Source organism: Hyperolius riggenbachi, chromosome 11 (genome assembly GCF_040937935.1).
Source record: "Hyperolius riggenbachi isolate aHypRig1 chromosome 11, aHypRig1.pri, whole genome shotgun sequence".
Lineage (NCBI taxonomy): Eukaryota > Metazoa > Chordata > Amphibia > Anura > Hyperoliidae > Hyperolius > Hyperolius riggenbachi.
Genome location: NC_090656.1, coordinates 20,246,206 through 20,265,808, shown reverse-complemented (window position 1 = coordinate 20,265,808; position 19,603 = coordinate 20,246,206). Strand labels below are relative to the sequence as shown.

The following is a 19,603-nucleotide window of genomic DNA, read 5'->3' as shown; positions in this document are numbered from 1 at the left end:
CCGCTTCAGGGCTTGTTCACATTAGGGGCGGTTTCGTTTTTTTAGCGCTTTTAAAGCGCTAGTGCAATGTTGCTCTATGTGAGTGTTCTCACATAAGCGATGAGCTTTCTATCCAATCGCAAACGTGGCTCCTGCACCATTTCCTGAGCGTTAGTGATTTTCCTATCCTGTCTACTGAATTGCAAAGTGCTCGAAAAATCGCTTTGAAAAACAATTTCCTGAGCACTTTTAATAATTAAATACATTGTATTTATTCATTTCTGGGGAAGAGTTCACTTCCTGACTGACGTCAGGAAGTGAAAAAAACATTGCTACACAAAAGCGCTTTCAAAATCGCTAAATAAATCGCTCAGCGCTTGCGATAACCCTGGCGATTTATAATGTGAACAAGGCCTAAGTGTTAGTGAACTTCTACTGGAGAAAGTGAGTTAAAGGATAACTGACGTGAGAAGAATATGGAGGCTGCCATATTTATTTCCTCTTAAAGTGTAACCGAGCCGAAGCTCAGGTACAATTGAGAAACAGGGAAGCCTCAGGACCCTATTGAGGCTTCCTTCGCTACTCTGTGGTCTCCTGTTGCTGAGCGCAGCAACACCCCCCCCCCGTAAGATTAGCGAAAAGACAATGGGCCTGATTCACAAAGCCTTTCTGTTAAATTAGCTCACCTTATTTATTAACTCACAATTTATCTCTCCTTGACTTAACTCATGATTTACCTCTGCTTATCTGACATATCTCATGGTTTAGCTCTCCTTATGTGACATGACTCATGGTTTAGCTCTCCTTATTTGACATATCTCATGGTTTAGCTCTCCTTATTTGGCATAACTCCTGGTTTAGCTCTCCTTATCTATTTATCTCATGAATTATCTCTCCTTATTTGTTTCTCTCATGCATTAGCACTCCTCAGGGCTGGAACCCACTAGAGCAATTTTTTGAGCATTTAGGGAGCGATTCAAAACGCTAGCGATTTCCCTAAAAGCTCTGCTAATGGATGGGCCAAATTACACTGGAGCGATTAGCAAAATCACAAACGCAGGGCAGGCAGCATTTTTGAGCGTTAGCATTTGTGTTAGCGTTGCTGCAATGTAAAGTATATAAACGCTGGCGTAATCGCTTATGAATCGCTATACAGAACGATTTTGCTAGCGTTTTTAAAATACTGCACACTATAAAAATTTTTTAAAGGAATACTGTAGGGGGGTTGGAGGAAAATAAGTTGAACTAACCCGGGGCTTCTAATGGTCCCCCGCAGACATCCTGTGCCCGTGCAGCCACTCACTGATGCTCCGGACCCGCCTCCGGTTCACTTCTGGAATTTCAGACTTTAAAGTCGGAAAACCACTGAGCCTGCGTTGCCGTGTCCTCGATCCCGCTGTGAACAGGAGGCGGGACTGGAGCATCGGTGAGTGGCTGCGCGGGCACAGGATATCTGCGGGGGACCATTAGAAACCCCGGGTAAGTTCAGCTCATTTTCCCCCGACCCCCCTACAGTATTCCTTTAAATTAATTGAAAGGATCAGAATTAAAATTGCTAATCGCAAATTGCTACACAATCGCTGGCAAAACGCTTACACTTTTTAAAATCACCAGAAAAAAACTTTTACGCTCATTAAAAACGGTAGCGCTTGCGATTAGCGTTAGCGTTGTAGTGGGTTCCAGGCCTCACAGTTAAGGTAAAAAATAATTAACCTTTGTGAATCAACCTCATTGTCAGTAATCATATCGGGCCGCGCAGCTCCCCTTTTTGCAGTGTAGCTGCGAGAGCCCATCTTGCATATGCGCAGTAAGCTGGAACCGCAGGCGCGGCCGTGCTCCCATGTCTACTGCCCAGCCCTGCTATAAGAAGAGGAACTGCGAGGCCCCGATGTGGGGGACATCGGACCACCGAGGAAAGCCTCAACAGGATCCTGAGGCTTCCCTCTCTTCAGGTGAGTATCTTACTTTGATCCCGAGCTTAGGCTTGCGATCGCTTTAAACAATACCAGTTGCCTGGCAGGCCTGCTTATCTATTTGGCTGCAGTAGAGTCTGAATTACACCACAAACAAGCATGCAGCTAATCTTGTCAGATCTCTCAATAATGGCAGAAACACCTGATCTGCTGCATGCTTGTTCAGGGTCTATGGCTAAAAGTATTAGAGGCAGAGGATCAGCAGGACTGCCAGGCAGCTGGGATTGTTTATAAGGAAATAAATATGTAGCTTTTGAATCACTCTCGCTTCAGTTGTCCTTTAAAGGGAGCTCTGATCAATCATGCAACATACCTGCATTGCTTGTTTTAGCCCTGTTTTCAAGTACAAACATGTCACTCTTTTTGTTTACATTAAGAAATGGTTCATCTCTAGACTTTACTCATTCACAATCCGTATATCCTGAAAAGACACAAGGCTTTCATGGCAATTGTTTATAGTACGGTGATCGCCTACTAAGACAATACTCCATACTTGGAGTGTGCTTGCTAATGTACTAATAGGCTCTGCACAGGGATGATAAGGAGTGCAGAGGGACAATTAAGAACAAGAGAGCAGGAAGGGAATAGCCCAGAAGTGGTAAAAACATTTTACAAAACCACTTTCAAGCAGTAATCAGCACACACTGCAGCTAGTTTATGATCAGTATTGGCACAGAGTAACAGCTTACACTGTACATACTTTGGGTAGAGTTCAGCACACACTGCAGCTAATTTACTATCAGTACAGGCATAGAGCATCAGCTTATACTGCACATATCTGGGGTGACATGTATCTGCAAACACTGGAACTAGTTTACTGTCAGTGTAGCCGCACAATAACTTGTGCTATATATACTTCAGGTAACATACCAGTACTAGCTGCAGCTAGTTTACTATTAGTATACTGTAAGCACAAACTGAAAGCGTATGCTGTACATACTGGAGATGACATGTCAGTATTGTAAAATGGGGACAACATCAATGATTCAAGTACACTGAATAATTGATCTGCGCCACTTTATAAGCACAGTACAGAGCCGGTTCACACTAGATTGGGTGCAAAGCAGGTTCAATAAGTGCATCCACTAGGCGGATGCGTTCAGTCCGTTTTACATCCGCTGCAGCAATCTTCACTTGTCCACTCCATGTCCTCTTCAATCACTTGTCTTGCGTCCGCCTGTACGCATCACCACTTGTGTATCCCGCTCAGTCCCTCGGTACACAGCCCAGAGGCCGGTAGGGCCATGGGGTTTCCCATAGGAGACAATAGACCAATTCTCCCTAGCAACAGGGAGACTTTTCATTAATCTACTAAGAACCAATGAGAATCCTCCCTATTGCTGAGGATTCCCATTTGTCTTTTGCAGCCCTGTGGACATCCTGATGCTTCTGTCCAGCCTCTATCTGTGTCCCGCGACCAAGGGGAGGAGTCGGCAGCATGGAGTCGCGTGAGTATTTACGTCATGGCGGCAATCGAATCGAGTGTACACGGCAACTAGCCTGGTGAGAATGGACACTGTCTGTTCTCATAGGCTTTTATTGCATACATTTTCCTGTCCAGCCCGGGAATATGTGCGTAGTACGGACACTGCGTTACGCTTAGCGCAATACGGCAAGCCGATCTGTTTTATTAACAAGTGGAGGTGGATCCTATTTTTAACACTCAGATCCAACCTGGTACGTTTTTTAAAGCAATTGTGAAACCGGCCCTATCACTTTAAGTATAGGAAAATCGCTCTGAAAAGCGATGAACAGAGCGATTTTCCAAGCGCTTTTTTGGTACAGTTGTTAACTTTTACGTCAAACTCTAACAAAAAACCTTCAAAAAATGCTCCACCAAAACCGCTAGGGATACCTAGAAAATCCCTAGACATGCCTGAAATCGCTTTGAGAAGTAGCTTCAAAAAACGCCCAGCGTTTGCAACGATGCTTGCGCTTTTAGGTGTGCACCAGCCCTGACTTACATTAAAATCGCAGTAAAATCTTGCTAAAATCGCAGCAAACGTGATTTTTCTAAAAAAATAAATTTACCACAATTTTAATGGAAGTCAATGGGATCGTTAAAAAAAACAAAAACGCTCAGAAGGTGCTGGGGGTCAGAAAAGCTCTCAGAAAGTGCTCACAGTGTGTCTACTGCCTCAGGACAAAATCAATTTAATGACCTTGGATCATGGAGCAACTTGCACCTTGTTTAACATATTCTCTCTCTCGTAAAGGGTACAGTCTCCCAAACAGTTGACCATATGATCGATCGGATCGGGTAGAGTTAATGGTCCTGATCGACGATGAACGATCGTTCTATCGATCATTTCATTGATTCTCAAGTCTGATCAGATTGCTTATAATTTTCCTTCCGTTGGTGGGCCCTATCAATTGTAATGATCACATCGGATGGTTCGGAATACTGAATCATTAAAGAGACACTGAAGCGAAATAAAAAATTATGATATAATGATTTGTATGTCTAGTACAGCTAAGAAATAAAACATTAGGAGCAGAGACATAAGTCTAATATTTCATTCCAGTACAGGAAGAGTTAAGAAACTCCAGTTGTTATCTATGCAAAAGAGCCATTGAGCTCCTTGACTTTCAAAGATGCAGAGAGCTCTGTCTTCTGAAGCTTATTAGCTCAACTGTCTGTCACTGTATTTTCTTTTTCTCTGCAGAGAAGGGTTCAAAAGTTCACTAGCCTGCTCTGTAAAATCATCATGCTGAGTAGTGTGTAAACTGCAAATATTAAAGAATGATGCGATGAAAAAAAAACCAACTATATAACTGAAAATTAAAAATGAGAATATTTTCTTTCTCTAATGTTCTAGTAATTATCTGTACTACACAACCAATTCATATCATCATTTTTTTCCGCTTCAGTGTCTCTTTAATGGGCACCTTTAGAATGACAGCGGCATGTGGGCGGAGCTTCAGGCTCCTGTACGAAACGCTCATCCCTGGAATACCCGCCAGAGTTTATTCTCTCTGCATTTACCCAAAACTGACCTGTGTCCCCCTCTAAATTCAAAACTGACTTTCCAATGCCCTAAAACTTAACCACACCCCCAAACACATTAATACAGCATTACATTATCCAGGGACAACATTTCATGATCGCGGGACACTTTGGACCTGTCGGAATTCTCAAAAGTTCAAGTCACACATAAAATGGTTACTACAAAAAATAAATAAATAAAATTGTCTCAAAAGGGGGTTCATTGAAAAGGTCTTCACAACTTACAAAGTTCCTGAAGATTCTCACAGTGCTCATTTTGTGATCGTAAACATTGAGCCCGCACTCTTCTTCTGAGTGTCAGCTCTGTGGTCAAGTGAGTATTGCTGCTGCTGTACATTTAAAAAAAAACAAAGTTTGTCCTCGCCAGCACTGAAGTTTGTGCTATGTCAATAAAGTTGTATTTTTTTCATTAGCAATATCTCGCGAGTGCCAGTGGTGATGTCTTGTAAATAAATCGGTGCAGACAAGCGTTGCATTTGTGTGACTTGCGAGGCCGCGGCCCTTCCCCGCTCGCCATGTCTTTCACTGCGAATCATCGTCCTCCGTGTAAGAGTAGAGTTTACTGAGATAGTAGAATTTGGGCCCCCACGCTCTCACGTCCTCGTACTCCAAGTCGGAGTCCATTCCGGAAGAGGCCAGCGTGCTGAGGCTGCCGGCGGCCGAGCCGGCCCCCTCCGTGTCGTACACCTTTAAGCTGTCGCAAGACGAGTGCATGTAGGCAGCGTCCTGACACACGTCGTAGAAGTACTGCCCGAAATCTCCGCTGGTAAAAGAACAGCTCAGCCTTGACGCCGGCGGTTTTGACGGAGCCTTCTGGCTGTCAGACGGATCATAGTCGCAGCTCAGAGGACTGCCGACGTGCCGATCCTTGCTTCTCCTGCCGAGAGAGAGCGCCGGGCTGCTCCGCAGAGACAGCTGGAGATCTGTCATGTTGAATGCGTCCTGCGGTAAATAATCACAGTAATTAAACCTGATTGGCAAGTCACATAGCTTTATCCTGCATGGAAGAAATGTGATTTTACATTTTAACCCATTGCCTGATCAGAGCAAAGATCCTCAACGTCACAAGAGAATTCCATAGCGGGCTAATGACCGTAACCGCCAGTCACTGGAAGGTCCTTGATTGCTGTTACATTTTTTTTTTAAGTTTTAAAGGACAACTGTAGTGAGAGGGATATAGGAGCTGCCATATTTATTTCCTTTTAAGCAATACTAGTTGCCTGGCTATCCTGCTGATCCTCTGCCTCTAATACTTTTAGCCATAGACCCTGAACAAGCATGCAGCAGATGAGGTGTTTCTGACATTATTGTCGGATCTGACAAGATTAGCTGCATGCTTATTTTTGGTGTTATTCAGACAATACTGCAGCCCAATAAACCAGCAGGGCTGCCAGACAATTGGTGTTGTTTTTAAAAGGAAATAAATATGGCAGCCTCCAGGCACATGCAGAGGGGGAGGGGGCTCTGGGTGCCCAAGCACTACCTCCTTTTAATATACTCATAAAAAGGCCCCTTTGGTGGTGTATAATAAGCCCCACCCCAGCCATGAAAAACTCCACCCACCACCCATGGGAAGCTCCTCCCCATCTGGGATACTTTGGAGTATAGAGGTTCTATACAGGATTCCTAGTGTAACCATCCCTGCAGCTGTGTGGGAGCAGGTAAAATGGTGTCTACCTGACAGCAGTGACCTCTCCCTTCACCTAGGACCCATACTGGCCTCTCCCTCCCTAGCATTAGCACTGCAGTGATCCTGCCTCCCCCACCACCCACAGTGACCTCTCCCTTCACCTAGGACCCATACTGACCTCTCCCTTCCTAGCATTAGCACTGCAGTGAGCCTGCCTCCCCCACCACCCACAGTGACCTCTCCCTTCACCTAGGACCCATACTGACCTCTCCCTTCCTAGCATTAGCACTGCAGTGATCCTGCCTCCCCCACCACCCACAGTGACCTCTCCCTCCCCCAATGGCACCCTTCTTGTCCACAGCAGCATCCATCCATAGTGACCTCCCCCAGCACCCGCAGTGACATCTCCTTCCCCCAGGACCCCCAATTATTTGCACTTCCTGCAGCACCCACACTGACATCTACTGACCTCTACTTCTCCCAACATCCACCCACGCCCCTTTCCCCCATATTTGGCACCCAGTAGTCACATGACACCAAGTACCTGCACCCAAGCCTTACATTGCACCCAGTACTCACACCTACATACAGCCTCCACATAGCACCCACTATCTGCACCAAGCACCCACTTAACCAGTACCCACACCCAAAATACCTGCATTTAAAACCCACGTGACACTCAATGCCCACCCTTAGCCAGCACCTAGTACAGGCATGGCACCAAGTATTCGCACCCATGTCACACCCAGTACCTGCACCCACATGACATCCAGTGCATACATCCAGATCTCACATGGCACTAAGTACCTGCAATCAGCACCTGCATGACACTTGATACCCACCCATAGCCAGAACCCACATGACACCTGTACCTGCAACCAGAACCCACATGACACCTGTACCTGCAACCAGAACCCACATGACACCTGTACCTGCAACCAGAACCCACATGACACCAGTACCTGCAACCAGGACCCACATGACACCTGTACCTGCAACCAGAACCCACATGACACCTGTACCTGCAACCAGGACCCACATGACACCTGTACCTGCAACCAGGACCCACATGACACCTGTACCTGCAACCAGAACCCACATGACACCTGTACCTGCAACCAGAACCCACATGACACCTGTACCTGCAACCAGAACCCACATGACACCTGTACCTGCAACCAGAACCCACATGGCACCTGTACCTGCAACCAGGACCCACATGACACCTGTACCTGCAACCAGAACCCACATGACACCTGTACCTGCAACCAGAACCCACATGACACCTGTACCTGCAACCAGGACCCACATGACACCTGTACCTGCAACCAGGACCCACATGACACCTGTACCTGCAACCAGAACCCACATGACACCTGTACCTGCAACCAGAACCCACATGACACCTGTACCTGCAACCAGAACCCACATGACACCTGTACCTGCAACCAGAACCCACATGACACCTGTACCTGCAACCAGAACCCACATGGCACCTGTACCTGCAACCAGAACCCACATGGCACCTGTACCTGCAACCAGAACCCACATGGCACCCAGCATCTGCATTCAGCACCCACATGACAACCAGTACCCCCTAGCCAGAAACAAGGAGGGGGAAACGTGTGGCCACCGGTGACCGGTCCGACCGACTCTACATCATTGAATGCAGCCAGCGCTTCTGTGACTGAATGTATGTGTCAAGCAGATGGGCTCAGGGGGATGGTTTGGGACAGTTGAGAGCCGGGGGTGCAGGTCACATGTCACTGCAGGGCAAGGGGGCTTGGCGGAAGGTCTCCCAGCATTTGTAAGTACTACTATGCATTTTAGGGTGAGGGGGGTGAGGCCCCCTTAAATTCGAGCACCCCCCACTTAAGGACCCTCTGCACGGCCCTGGCAGCCACCGTATTATTCTCACTACAGTTGTCCTTTACAAGTCTTCTTATCACCCCTATCTCAGGTTTACTTTACTTACCTGGGGCTTCTCCCAGCCACCTGTAGACCCCTCAGCTCTCTTGTTGTGCGTCTGTTCTCCTCCGTTCTGCCGCTGTCAGCCCCGATGCGCATGCGTGGCCTCCTCAATCACATTTCCGTTGCCGGGAGCGATCTGCACAGTTAGATATTTTGTGCGCAAGCGTAGAACGCCCCCCTCTACAGGAGCGCAATTTAGCATTCTATTACCCAGCCACACACTACACAGCAATTTGAAATGGTCCGCCACCTGGATCCTCCCCCCCTTCAAGTTTATACCTGTACCATCCCGTTCTCCACACCTCCTACACCCCCTCCCTACTCCGTGTTAAAGTCTCCCCTCTCTGGCACGTTTCCTGTCTCCTCCATTGTTCATCGTCACCACGAGAGCCTGTACCACCTGACTCGTAGCGTGTAGTGATGTCACAGCAGACGCCAGTGTCACATGGAGCAGGCACTCACGGTGAGTCATGATATATTCCCCAATCAAGCCCTTGTGGCTGAGATTTTTCTCTAAAACTAAAAGGAGAAGATTTTTTTATCAGAGCCCCGATATTTTTTTATAAACATTTTCCAAATTGAGCCTGACTTCTATACAACAGAGTTACTTGTCTGTTCAGCAAGAAAGACATGTGATCTCACCTGATCCTCCTCTCCGCCCCCCTCCTCGTTGTAATGGAAGATGTTCTGCCTGGTGTCTTCTGGTTCATCGTGATAAGCCGACACGTGGTAGACCCCCTCATTCAGCCGCCTCTTCTTCCTGCAGCGGGTGAGCAGCACGGCTCCGGCAAGCACCGCTAGGAGAGAGATGGATGGAGGTCATGTGACACAGCGTGGCATCATACCTCCCAACATTTTGAGATAAGAAAGAGGGACACTTAGGCCACACCCCTGACACACCCCTAGCCAAGCAAACCATAAAGTTTTCATTGGAAAAATGTGTTGTTTTATAACTCAAACCACACTGGTCCTTTCTATCATGGATCATTTTCCTTCATATTTACATTTGAAAATGAGAAATATGTCAATTTAAAGGCGATAAATAACATTTAGAGTATATTAAATACATATTTCAGTTGAAAAATACATACCTTATATACTCGCGTATAAGCCTAATTTTTCAGCACAAAAAATGTGCTGAAATGTTACCCCCTTGGCTTATATGCGAATCAGTGTAGCAGAGCGGATGGATCCTACTCTTGCCAGCTGGCTCCCTGCTGTGTCCATGCCACGCATCCCCTGCAAGATGGTGTGTAGAATGCACTGCTCAAGACTACCTGTGTCCCCTGGCTTGTGGAGCGGAGCATGCAAGTAGAGATGTCGCGAACCTCCGATTTTCAGTTCGGTTCGCGTAAAAGTTCGCGAACCGCAATAGACTTCAATGGGGAGGCGAACTTTGAAAAATAGAAAAAATTATGCTGGCCACAAAAGTGATGGCAAAGATGTTTCAAGGGGTCTAACACCTGGAGGGGGGCATGGCGGAGTGGGATACACGCCAAAACTCCCGGGGAAAAATCTGGATTTGACGCAAAGCAGCATTTTAAGGGCAGAAATCACATTGAATGCTAAATTGCAGGCCTAAAGAGCTTTTTAAACATCTTGCATGGGTATACATCAATCAGGGAGTGTAATTAGAGTTCTGCTTCACACTGACACACCAAACTCACTGTGTAACTCACCGCAAACAGCTGTTTGCGTAGTGACGGCCGTGCTGGACTGGTGCGCAACATGGCCAAAGTGTAGGCTGTGGCGTTTTTCAAGCCCATATGGTCGCCGGGCTGTGGTAGCTCAATGATAGAACAACAGTGACTGTCCAGCTGTTCAAATTTGGTCTGACCACAATGAAGCAACGACCTTATTATCTTTTGTGTGCCACCCCCACCCGAGACACTCAAATAGCCGGCAGTCATTGCTTCATTGTGATACGCAAGCCCCTTCACCGCGGCAAGGTAATGATCACGAAGGGGGATGGGCACATGTACATGCCTTTTGTTTTTTGCAGCCGCCCGCAGTGCAGCCAGAAAAATTAGCCAGGCATGTACACGCACCAGAAAAATTAGTGTAGCGGCCGCTGCTAGCAGCGGCCTTAAAAGTTCAGGAATCCGCCTAGAGTCCTGGACCCTGTTGGTGGTGGCGGAGAAGGCAAGCGGCCTGCAGGCAGAGATGCTGTGTGTGGGGACTGACTTAGTCTTCGGTCGTGCAGTAGCCCTCCGTGATCCATTCCTCATTCATTTTGATAAAGGTCAGGTACTGAACACTGTCGTGACTTAGGCGACTTCTCTTCCCAGTAACTATGCCTCCAGCTGCACTGAAGGTCCTTTCTGACAGGACGCTTGCGGCAGGGCAAGAGAGAAGTTGTATGGCAAATTGGGACAGCTCTGGCCACAGGTCAAGCCTGCGCAACCAGTAGTCCAAGGGTTCATCGTCGCTTTTCGCAGTGTCTACATCCACACTCAAGGCCAGGTAGTCGGCTACCTGCCGGTCCAGGTGTTGGTGGAGGGTGGATCCGGAAGGACTATGGCGAGGAGTTGGACTAAAGAACGTCCGCATGTCCGACATCACCCTGAGATCGCTGGAGCATCCTGTCCTTGCCTGCGTGGACTTGGGAGGAGGAGGGTTACTGCCAGTGGTACCTTGATTGCGTTGTGCAGCCACATCACCCTTAAACGCATTGTAAAGCATCATCGACAGCTTGTTCTGCATCCTTTCCGCCTTGTGTTGAGTTGGTAACAGGTCCGCCACTTTGTGCCTGTACCGAGGGTCTAGTAGCGTGGCAACCGAGTACAGGTTATTCCCCTTGAGTTTTTTGATACGGGGGTCCCTCAACAGGCTGGACAACATGAAAGAGGACATCTGCACAAAGCTGGATGCAGACGTACACTCCATCTCCTCTTGCTCTTCCTTAGTGACGGGATGCAACTCCTCTTCCTCCCCCCAACCACGAACAATACCACGGGAACGTGGAGCAGCAAAAGCCCCCTGTGACGGCTGCCGCGGTTGTTCTTCTTCCGCCGCCTCTTCCTCCTCCACAGAAACACCTTCCTCATCATCGCCATCATCAGAGTCTGACTCCTCTCCTTCACCACACGACTCCTCTTCTTCCTCCTCCTCCCCCCTCTGTGCTGCCGCAGGTGTTGTGGGAACATCGGGTTCGGGTGAAAATGGCTCCCACGACTCCTGCTGCCGTAACTCTTCTCGTTCACGCTCCACCACAGCTGTATCCACCACTCTACGCACGGCACGCTCCAGGAAGTAGGCGTAGGGGATCAAGTCGCTGATGGTACCCTCACCGCGACTCACCAGTTTGGTCACCTCCTCAAAGGGCTCCATGACCCTGTATGCATTTCGCATCAGTGTCCAGTTGTTGGGCCACAATATCCCGATCCTCCCAGATTGTGTCCTTGTACTGTAATGATACAGGTACTGGGTGACGGCTTTCCCCTGGTCTAGCAGGCGAGAGAACATCAGCAGGGTGGAATTCCAGCTAGTCGGGGTATCGCAAATCAGGCGTCTCACCGGCAAGTTGTTTCTACTAGTGTTGGGCGAACATCTAGATGTTCGGGTTCGGGCTGAACAGGCAGAACATGGCCGCGATGTTCGGGTGTTCGACCCGAACTCCGAACATAATGGAAGTCAATGGGGACCCGAACTTTTGTGGTTTGTAAAGCCTCCTTACATGCTACATACCCCAAATTTACAGGGTATGTGAACCTTGGGAGTGGGTACAAGAGGAAAAAAAAATTAGCAAAAAGAGCTTATAGTTTTTGAGAAAATCGATTTTAAAGTTTCAAAGGGAAAACTGTCTTTTAAATGCGGGAAATGTCTGTTTTCTTTGCACAGGTAACATGTTTTTTGTCGGCATGCAGTCATAAATGTAATACATATAAGAGGTTCCAGGAAAAGGGACCGGTAACGCTAACCCAGCAGCAGCACACGTGATGGAACAGGAGGAGGCGCAGGAGGAGAAGGCCACGCTTTGTGAGACACAACAACCCCGGCCTTGCATGAGGGCAAGAAGCGTGCGGATAGCATGCTTTGTACCGCCATGCAGTCATAAATGTAATAAAGATAAGAGGTTCCATAAACAGGGACCGGCAACGCTAACCCAGCAGCAGCAGCAGCAGCACACGTGATGGAACAGGAGGAGGCGCAGGAGGAGAAGGCCACGCTTTGTGAGACACAACAACCCAGGCCTTGCATGAGGACAAAAAGTGTGCGGATAGCATGCTTTTTACCGCCATGCAGTCATAAATGTAATAAAGATAAGTGGTTCAATAAACAGGGACCACGCGGCAACGCTAACCCAGCAGCAGCAGACGTGATGGAACAGGAGGAGGCGCAGGAGGAGAAGGCCACGCTTTGTGAGACACAACAACCCAGGCCTTGCATGAGGGCAAGAAGCGTGCGGATAGCATGCTTTGTACCGCCATGCAGTCATAAATGTAATAAAGATAAGTGGTTCAATAAACAGGGACCACGCGGCAACGCTAACCCAGCAGCAGCAGACGTGATGGAACAGGAGGAGGCGCAGGAGGAGAAGGCCACGCTTTGTGAGACACAAACAACAAAGGGCTTGCATGAGGGCAAGAAGCGTGCGGATAGCATGCTTTGTACCGCCATGCAGTCATAAATGTAATAAAGATAAGTGGTTCAATAAACAGGGACCACGCGGCAACGCTAACCCAGCAGCAGCAGACGTGATGGAACAGGAGCAGGCGCAGGAGGAGAAGGCCACGGTTTTTGAGACACAACAACCCAGGCCTTGCATGAGGACAAAAAGCGTGCGGATATAGCAGCAATGCTTTTTGCCGCCATGCAGTCATAAATGTAATACAGATGAGAGGTTCAATAAACAGGGACCGGAAACGCTACACCATCCCAGATGTTCATTGGTCATGTTACTTGGTTGGGGTCCTGGAGTGTTGCGTAGTCATTTCCAATCCAGGATTGATTCATTTTAATTTGAGTCAGACGGTCTGCATTTTCTGTAGAGAGGCGGATACGCCGATCTGTGACGATGCCTCCGGCAGCACTGAAACAGCGTTCCGACATAACGCTGGCTGCCGGGCAAGCCAGCACCTCTATTGCGTACATTGCCAGTTCGTGCCAGGTGTCTAGCTTCGATACCCAATAGTTGAAGGGTGCAGATGGATTGTTCGACACAGCTACGTCATCTGACATGTAGTCCTTGACCATCTTCTCCAGGCGATCGGTGTTGGAGGTGGATCTGCACGCTTGCTGTTCAGTGGGCTGCTGCTGCATGGGTGTCAGAAAATTTTCCCACTCCAAGGACACTGCCGATACCGTTCCCTTTTGGGTACTAGCTGCGGCTTGCGTTGTTTGCTGCCCTCCTGGTCGTCCTGGGTTTGCGGAAGTCAGTCTGTCTGCGTACAACTGGCTAGAGGAGGGGGAGGATGTCAATCTCCTCTCTAAAGTCTCCACAAGGGCCTGCTGGTATTCTTCCATTTTGACCTGTCTGACTCTTTCTTCAAGCAGTTTTGGAACATTGTGTTTGTACCGTGGATCCAGAAGGGTATAAACCCAGTAATTGGTGTTGTCCAGAATGCGCACAATGCGTGGGTCACGTTCAATGCAGTCTAGCATGAATTGAGCCATGTGTGCCAGAGTCCTACCAGAATCCTCATCATCCTCTTGTGAGCGTTGTGATAGTTGTTGTGATGCATCATAGTCGTCACCTTCCTCCTGGTCTGCTTCTGCTGACCATTCGCGTTGAATTGTGGAAGTCCAACGTGCACCGCTCTGGCCCTCGTCAGTGGTGGCATGAAATTCCTGCTCCAACTCCAGCTGTTCCTCCTCTTCTTCGTCATAGCTGCTGGGGCCAGCGTTCCCTGAGGCGGATGGCCTGATGTTGGTACCATCACGCTGATCGTTTTCTCCTTCAGATTCCCCCAGTTGCATCATGACAGCTGTTTCCTTGATTTTTAACATCGACCTCTTCAGTAAACACAGCAGTGGTATGGTAATGCTGACTGAAGAGTTGTCACTGCTCACAAGCAACGTGGATTGCTCAAAATTTTGGAGGACTTGGCAGAGGTCCAACATGTTGGCCCAATCGGATCCACAGAAGCTTGGCAGCTGGCCGGATGCGCCTCGGTACTGCGCCGTCATGTACTGGACCACTGCACTCTTCTGCTCGCAAAATCGGGCTAGCATCTGCAGCGTAGATGTCCAGCGCGTAGGGACATCACACAGCAAGCGATGGTGGGGGAGATTGAAGCGCTCCTGCATCTTGGCGAGTGCCCTCGAAGCAGTACTGGAATTTCTACAATGTTTGGCCACTCGACGCACCTTCAACAGAAGATCGTCCACGCCTGGGTATGTCCTCAGGAACCGCTGAACTACTAGGTTCATCACGTGCGCCAGGCAAGGGATGTGTGTCAGCTTAGCCAACCTTAAAGCGCGAATGAGATTACTCCCATTATCACACACAACCATGCCCGGTTTCAGGTCCAGCGGTGCCAGCCACAAATCCGTCTGTTCCTTTATTCCCCTCCAAATTTCCTCCCCTGTGTGCTGCTTATCCCCAAGGCAGATTAGCTTCAGCAACGCTTGCTGACGCATGCCAACAGCTGTGCTGCACTGCTTCCACGATCCTACTGCTGCTGGGTTAGCGTTTCCGGATGAGGTACAGCTTTGAGATGCGTTGGAGGAGAAGGAGTCAGAGAGGTAGGTGCTGCTGTTGTTATCCAGTGGGAGGGACGGCGGTGCAGCTGTTTGTGGCGTGGGCAACACCCGTGCCGTAGCAGGTGAGGAATCGCTGCCAGGCTCCACAAGGTTCACCCAGTGCGCGGTAAGGGAGATGTATCGACCCTGGCCGAACGCACTCGTCCAGGTGTCAGTGGTGAGGTGAACCTTGCAGGCAACGGCATTCTTCAAGCTTCGGGTTATTTTGCTGACCACGTGCTCATGCAACTCAGGCACTGCAGAGCGCGCAAAGTGGTAGCGGCTGGGAACCACGTAACGTGGGATGGCCACTGACATCATGCCCTTGAAGCTGTTTGTCTCCACCACTCGATATGGCAGCATTTCGCAGGCCAGAAGCTTGGCTATGCTGGCTGTTACTGCCACGGCCCGGGGGTCATTTGCTGGCAATTTCCTCTTGCGCTCAAACATCTCCGACACAGACAACTGAACCGTAGCGCTGCACACGGAAGGGCTGTTGGTTGTTGTGTTTGATGAACACTGGGAGACCTCAAGAGCACTACTCCGGAAAGTGACAGTGTCAGCGTCGTCTGATGTTTGTGAATGTTGTGAACCACGCAATGGCTGGGCTACTGCTGCTGCTGAGGCGGGTCTGGTGGTGAGTCTGGTGAACCCAAGGGAGGCAGTGTTGTTGCTGGTACCCTGTCCTGACGCGTTTGCCCACAGAGTGGGATGTTTGGATAGCATGTGACGGCTCATGCTGGTGGTGGAGAGGTTGTTAATACTTTTCCCCCTGCTCAGGCGGGTCTTGCACACCTTGCAAATCGCCATGGTAACATCCTCAGTGCAGTCTTCAAAGAAAGCCCAGACTTTGGAGCACCTGCCTCCTTGCTGGCGATTTCTGTTTGCTCCTCTTTTGCCTCTCACTTGAACTTCCACGCTTGTGGTGCCTGAAATTGCGCGCCGCCTACCTTGTGGCACAAGGCGAACTCGTGCAGCAGTGGGTTCTTCAACAGACTCATCTGTGCTGCTGCTACGACGGCGATGTTCTCGTTCACAAACAAAATCTGGGTCTCTGTCCACATTGTCCATACCCTCCTCTTCCATCTCCTCAAACTCGTCATATGTCATTGTGGGCCGCCGCCGTGGAGTAGAGCTCCCCAGAACAACCTCTGCGCAGCTCACTCCAACGTCGTCTTCCAGATCTTGTCGGCCGACCTCCTGCAATTGCAACCCCTCCTGCCCAAATTGCTCTGGGATTTGGGTTTCCGAGTCCTCCTCGGACTCGCCTTGTATTTCAGTGCGCGGTGCATTTCCCACAGTTAACGGTTGTGAATCCAGGCACAACATTTCTGGCTGTTCCTCCATTGACCTTTGAAAGGTGGAAGTTTGTTGGGCTGGGAATAGCTCCTGCGAATACCCCATTGTGTCCTGAGGTAATTCATCGGACTGGTTATCTGGCAGTTGTGTGCGTGGTGTCGCTGCCGGTTGTGTCAGCTTTGTGCCCACTGGCTCCTTGTAACTGGCTGAGGACTCGGACCTCGTGCGTGATGTGCTGGTGCTGCTTAACCCACTGCTGGACGCTTGAGAGGTCATCCAAGTAATTATCTGGTCCTGTTCTTTTGGATTTGTGAGGGTTGTTGTCCTGGACAACATGGGCGGTATTGAGTGGGTTTTCTTGGGTGCTCCCCTGTGGCCTGTACGTGAACCGTCAGGGGAAACACCTCTTCCCTTGCCCCTCCCTCTTTCACCGGATTTCTTCCTCATTTCACTTATCCTTACAGTACACGCTGACTGGCAGCAGTACAGTGGCAGTACAGAAATGCTATACAGTACCACTATTCCCAGCAGCGACACAGAGCACAATGCTATACAGTGACGGGTGAGCGGTGTACCACTATTCCCAGCAGCGACACAGAGCACAATGCTATACAGTGGCGGGTGAGCGGTGTACTACTATTCCCAGCAGACACAGAACAGTAAACAGAATGCTATATAGTGTGGCTGAGCGAGCGGTGTACCACTATTCCCAGCAGACACAGAACAGTAAACAGAATGCTATATAGTGTGGCTGAGCGAGCGGTGTACCACTATTCCCAGCAGACACAGAACAGTAAACAGAATGCTATATAGTGTGGCTGAGCGAGCGGTGTACCACTATTCCCAGCAGACACAGAACAGTGAACAGAATGCTATATAATGTGGCTGAGCGAGGTACACAGAGTGGCAGTAAACAGAATGCTATATAGTGTGGCTGAGCGAGTGGTGTACCACTATTCCCAGCAGACACAGAACAGTAAACAGAATGCTATATAGTGTGGCTGAGCGAGCGGTGTACCACTATTCCCAGCAGACACAGAACAGTGAACAGAATGCTATATAATGTGGCTGAGCGAGGTACACAGAGTGGCAGTAAACAGAATGCTATATAGTGTGGCTGAGCGAGCGGTGTACTACTATTCCCAGCAGACACAGAACAGTAAACAGAATGCTATATAGTGTGGCTGAGCGAGCGGTGTACCACTATTCCCAGCAGACACAGAACAGTAAACAGAATGCTATATAGTGTGGCTGAGCGAGCGGTGTACCACTATTCCCAGCAGACACAGAACAGTAAACAGAATGCTATATAGTGTGGCTGAGCGAGCGGTGTACCACTATTCCCAGCAGACACAGAACAGTGAACAGAATGCTATATAATGTGGCTGAGCGAGGTACACAGAGTGGCAGTAAACAGAATGCTATATAGTGTGGCTGAGCGAGTGGTGTACCACTATTCCCAGCAGACACAGAACAGTAAACAGAATGCTATATAGTGTGGCTGAGCGAGCGGTGTACCACTATTCCCAGCAGACACAGAACAGTGAACAGAATGCTAAATAATGTGGCTGAGCGAGGTACACAGAGTGGCAGTAAACAGAATGCTATATAGTGTGGCTGAGCGAGCGGTGTACTACTATTCCCAGCAGACACAGAACAGTAAACAGAATGCTATATAGTGTGGCTGAGCGAGCGGTGTACCACTATTCCCAGCAGACACAGAACAGTAAACAGAATGCTATATAGTGTGGCTGAGCGAGCGGTGTACCACTATTCCCAGCAGACACAGAACAGTGAACAGAATGCTATATAGTGTGGCTGAGCGAGCGGTGTACCACTATTCCCAGCAGACACAGAACAGTAAACAGAATGCTATATAGTGTGGCTGAGCGAGCGGTGTACCACTATTCCCAGCAGACACAGAACAGTAAACAGAATGCTATATAGTGTGGCTGAGCGAGCGGTGTACCACTATTCCCAGCAGACACAGAACAGTAAACAGAATGCTATATAGTGTGGCTGAGCGAGCGGTGTACCACTATTCCCAGCAGACACAGAACAGTGAACAGAATGCTATATAATGTGGCTGAGCGAGGTACACAGAGTGGCAGTAAACAGAATGCTATATAGTGTGGCTGAGCGAGCGGTGTACTACTGTTCCCAGCAGCGACACAATGACAGGGGGGACCCTGGCTAGCGTGGCTGGAGCGCGAACTACCCTGCCTGCCTACCCAAAGCTAAACCCACAGACAAATGGCGGAGATATGACGTGGTTCGGGTATTTATTTACCCGAACCACGTGACAGTTCGGCCAATCAGAGCGCGTTCGGGTCCGAACCACGTGACCCGTTCGGCCAATCACAGCGCTAGCTGAACGTTCGGGGAACGTTCGGCCATGCGCTCTTAGTTCGGCCATGTGGCCGAACGGTTTGGCCGAGCACCGTCAGGTGTTCGGCCGAACTCGAACATCACCCGAACAGGGTGATGTTCTGCAGAACCCGAACAGTGGCGAACACTGTTCGCCCAACACTAGTTTCTACGCTGAATGTCCGCAAAGCGTCAGTGCTGGTCGTAGTGGAGAAAGCTACGCTTACGGATCATTACGCGTAATTTTACGCTATTACGCATTACGAAATTACGCTTACGGCATAGACATTCAATTTCGGTACATGTCTATAATTACGCATAGCACTTACGCAATTACGCGTAAGTATACCGTAATTCAGGTTATTACGTTATAGGCTTACACGTAAAATCCTACTAGCAATTAATGCGTAAGGTCATGCTGCCAAGCGGAAAAGTTGACGCATGGATCAATGTTAGGTAGCCGCCGACTTTAAGGGTTAATAGCAAAGCCCCCTTAAGTGCTAAGAGCCTCAAATTTGGAGAATATATTAAGGAGATCAGAAGGAATAAGAGGAAAATTTTTTTTTTCAAAAAGACCTTATAGTTTTTGAGAAAATCGATGTTAAAGTTTCAAAGGAAAAATATATACATTTAAAAACCCGCCGACTTTAACGGTTAATAGCAAAGCCTGCTTAAAATTTAGGAACACCAAAT

The 19,603-nt window shown here is 48.9% G+C and overlaps 1 protein-coding gene across 1 annotated transcript in view; it reads right to left on the bottom strand.

Annotated features, from left to right (window-relative positions):
• Positions 1–5,136: 5,136 nt before the first annotated feature.
• LOC137538785 (neural-cadherin-like) overlaps positions 5,137–19,603 on the bottom strand; it is a 242,347-nt gene continuing 227,880 nt past the window's right edge. The window contains exons 32-33 of the mRNA XM_068261105.1: positions 9,203–9,357; positions 5,137–5,901 (exon numbers count right to left, since the gene is read on the bottom strand). Of these exons, the coding sequence (XP_068117206.1) occupies positions 5,482–5,901; positions 9,203–9,357 (575 nt within the window). The 3' untranslated portion in view covers positions 5,137–5,481. The remainder of the gene's footprint in view (positions 5,902–9,202; positions 9,358–19,603) is intronic.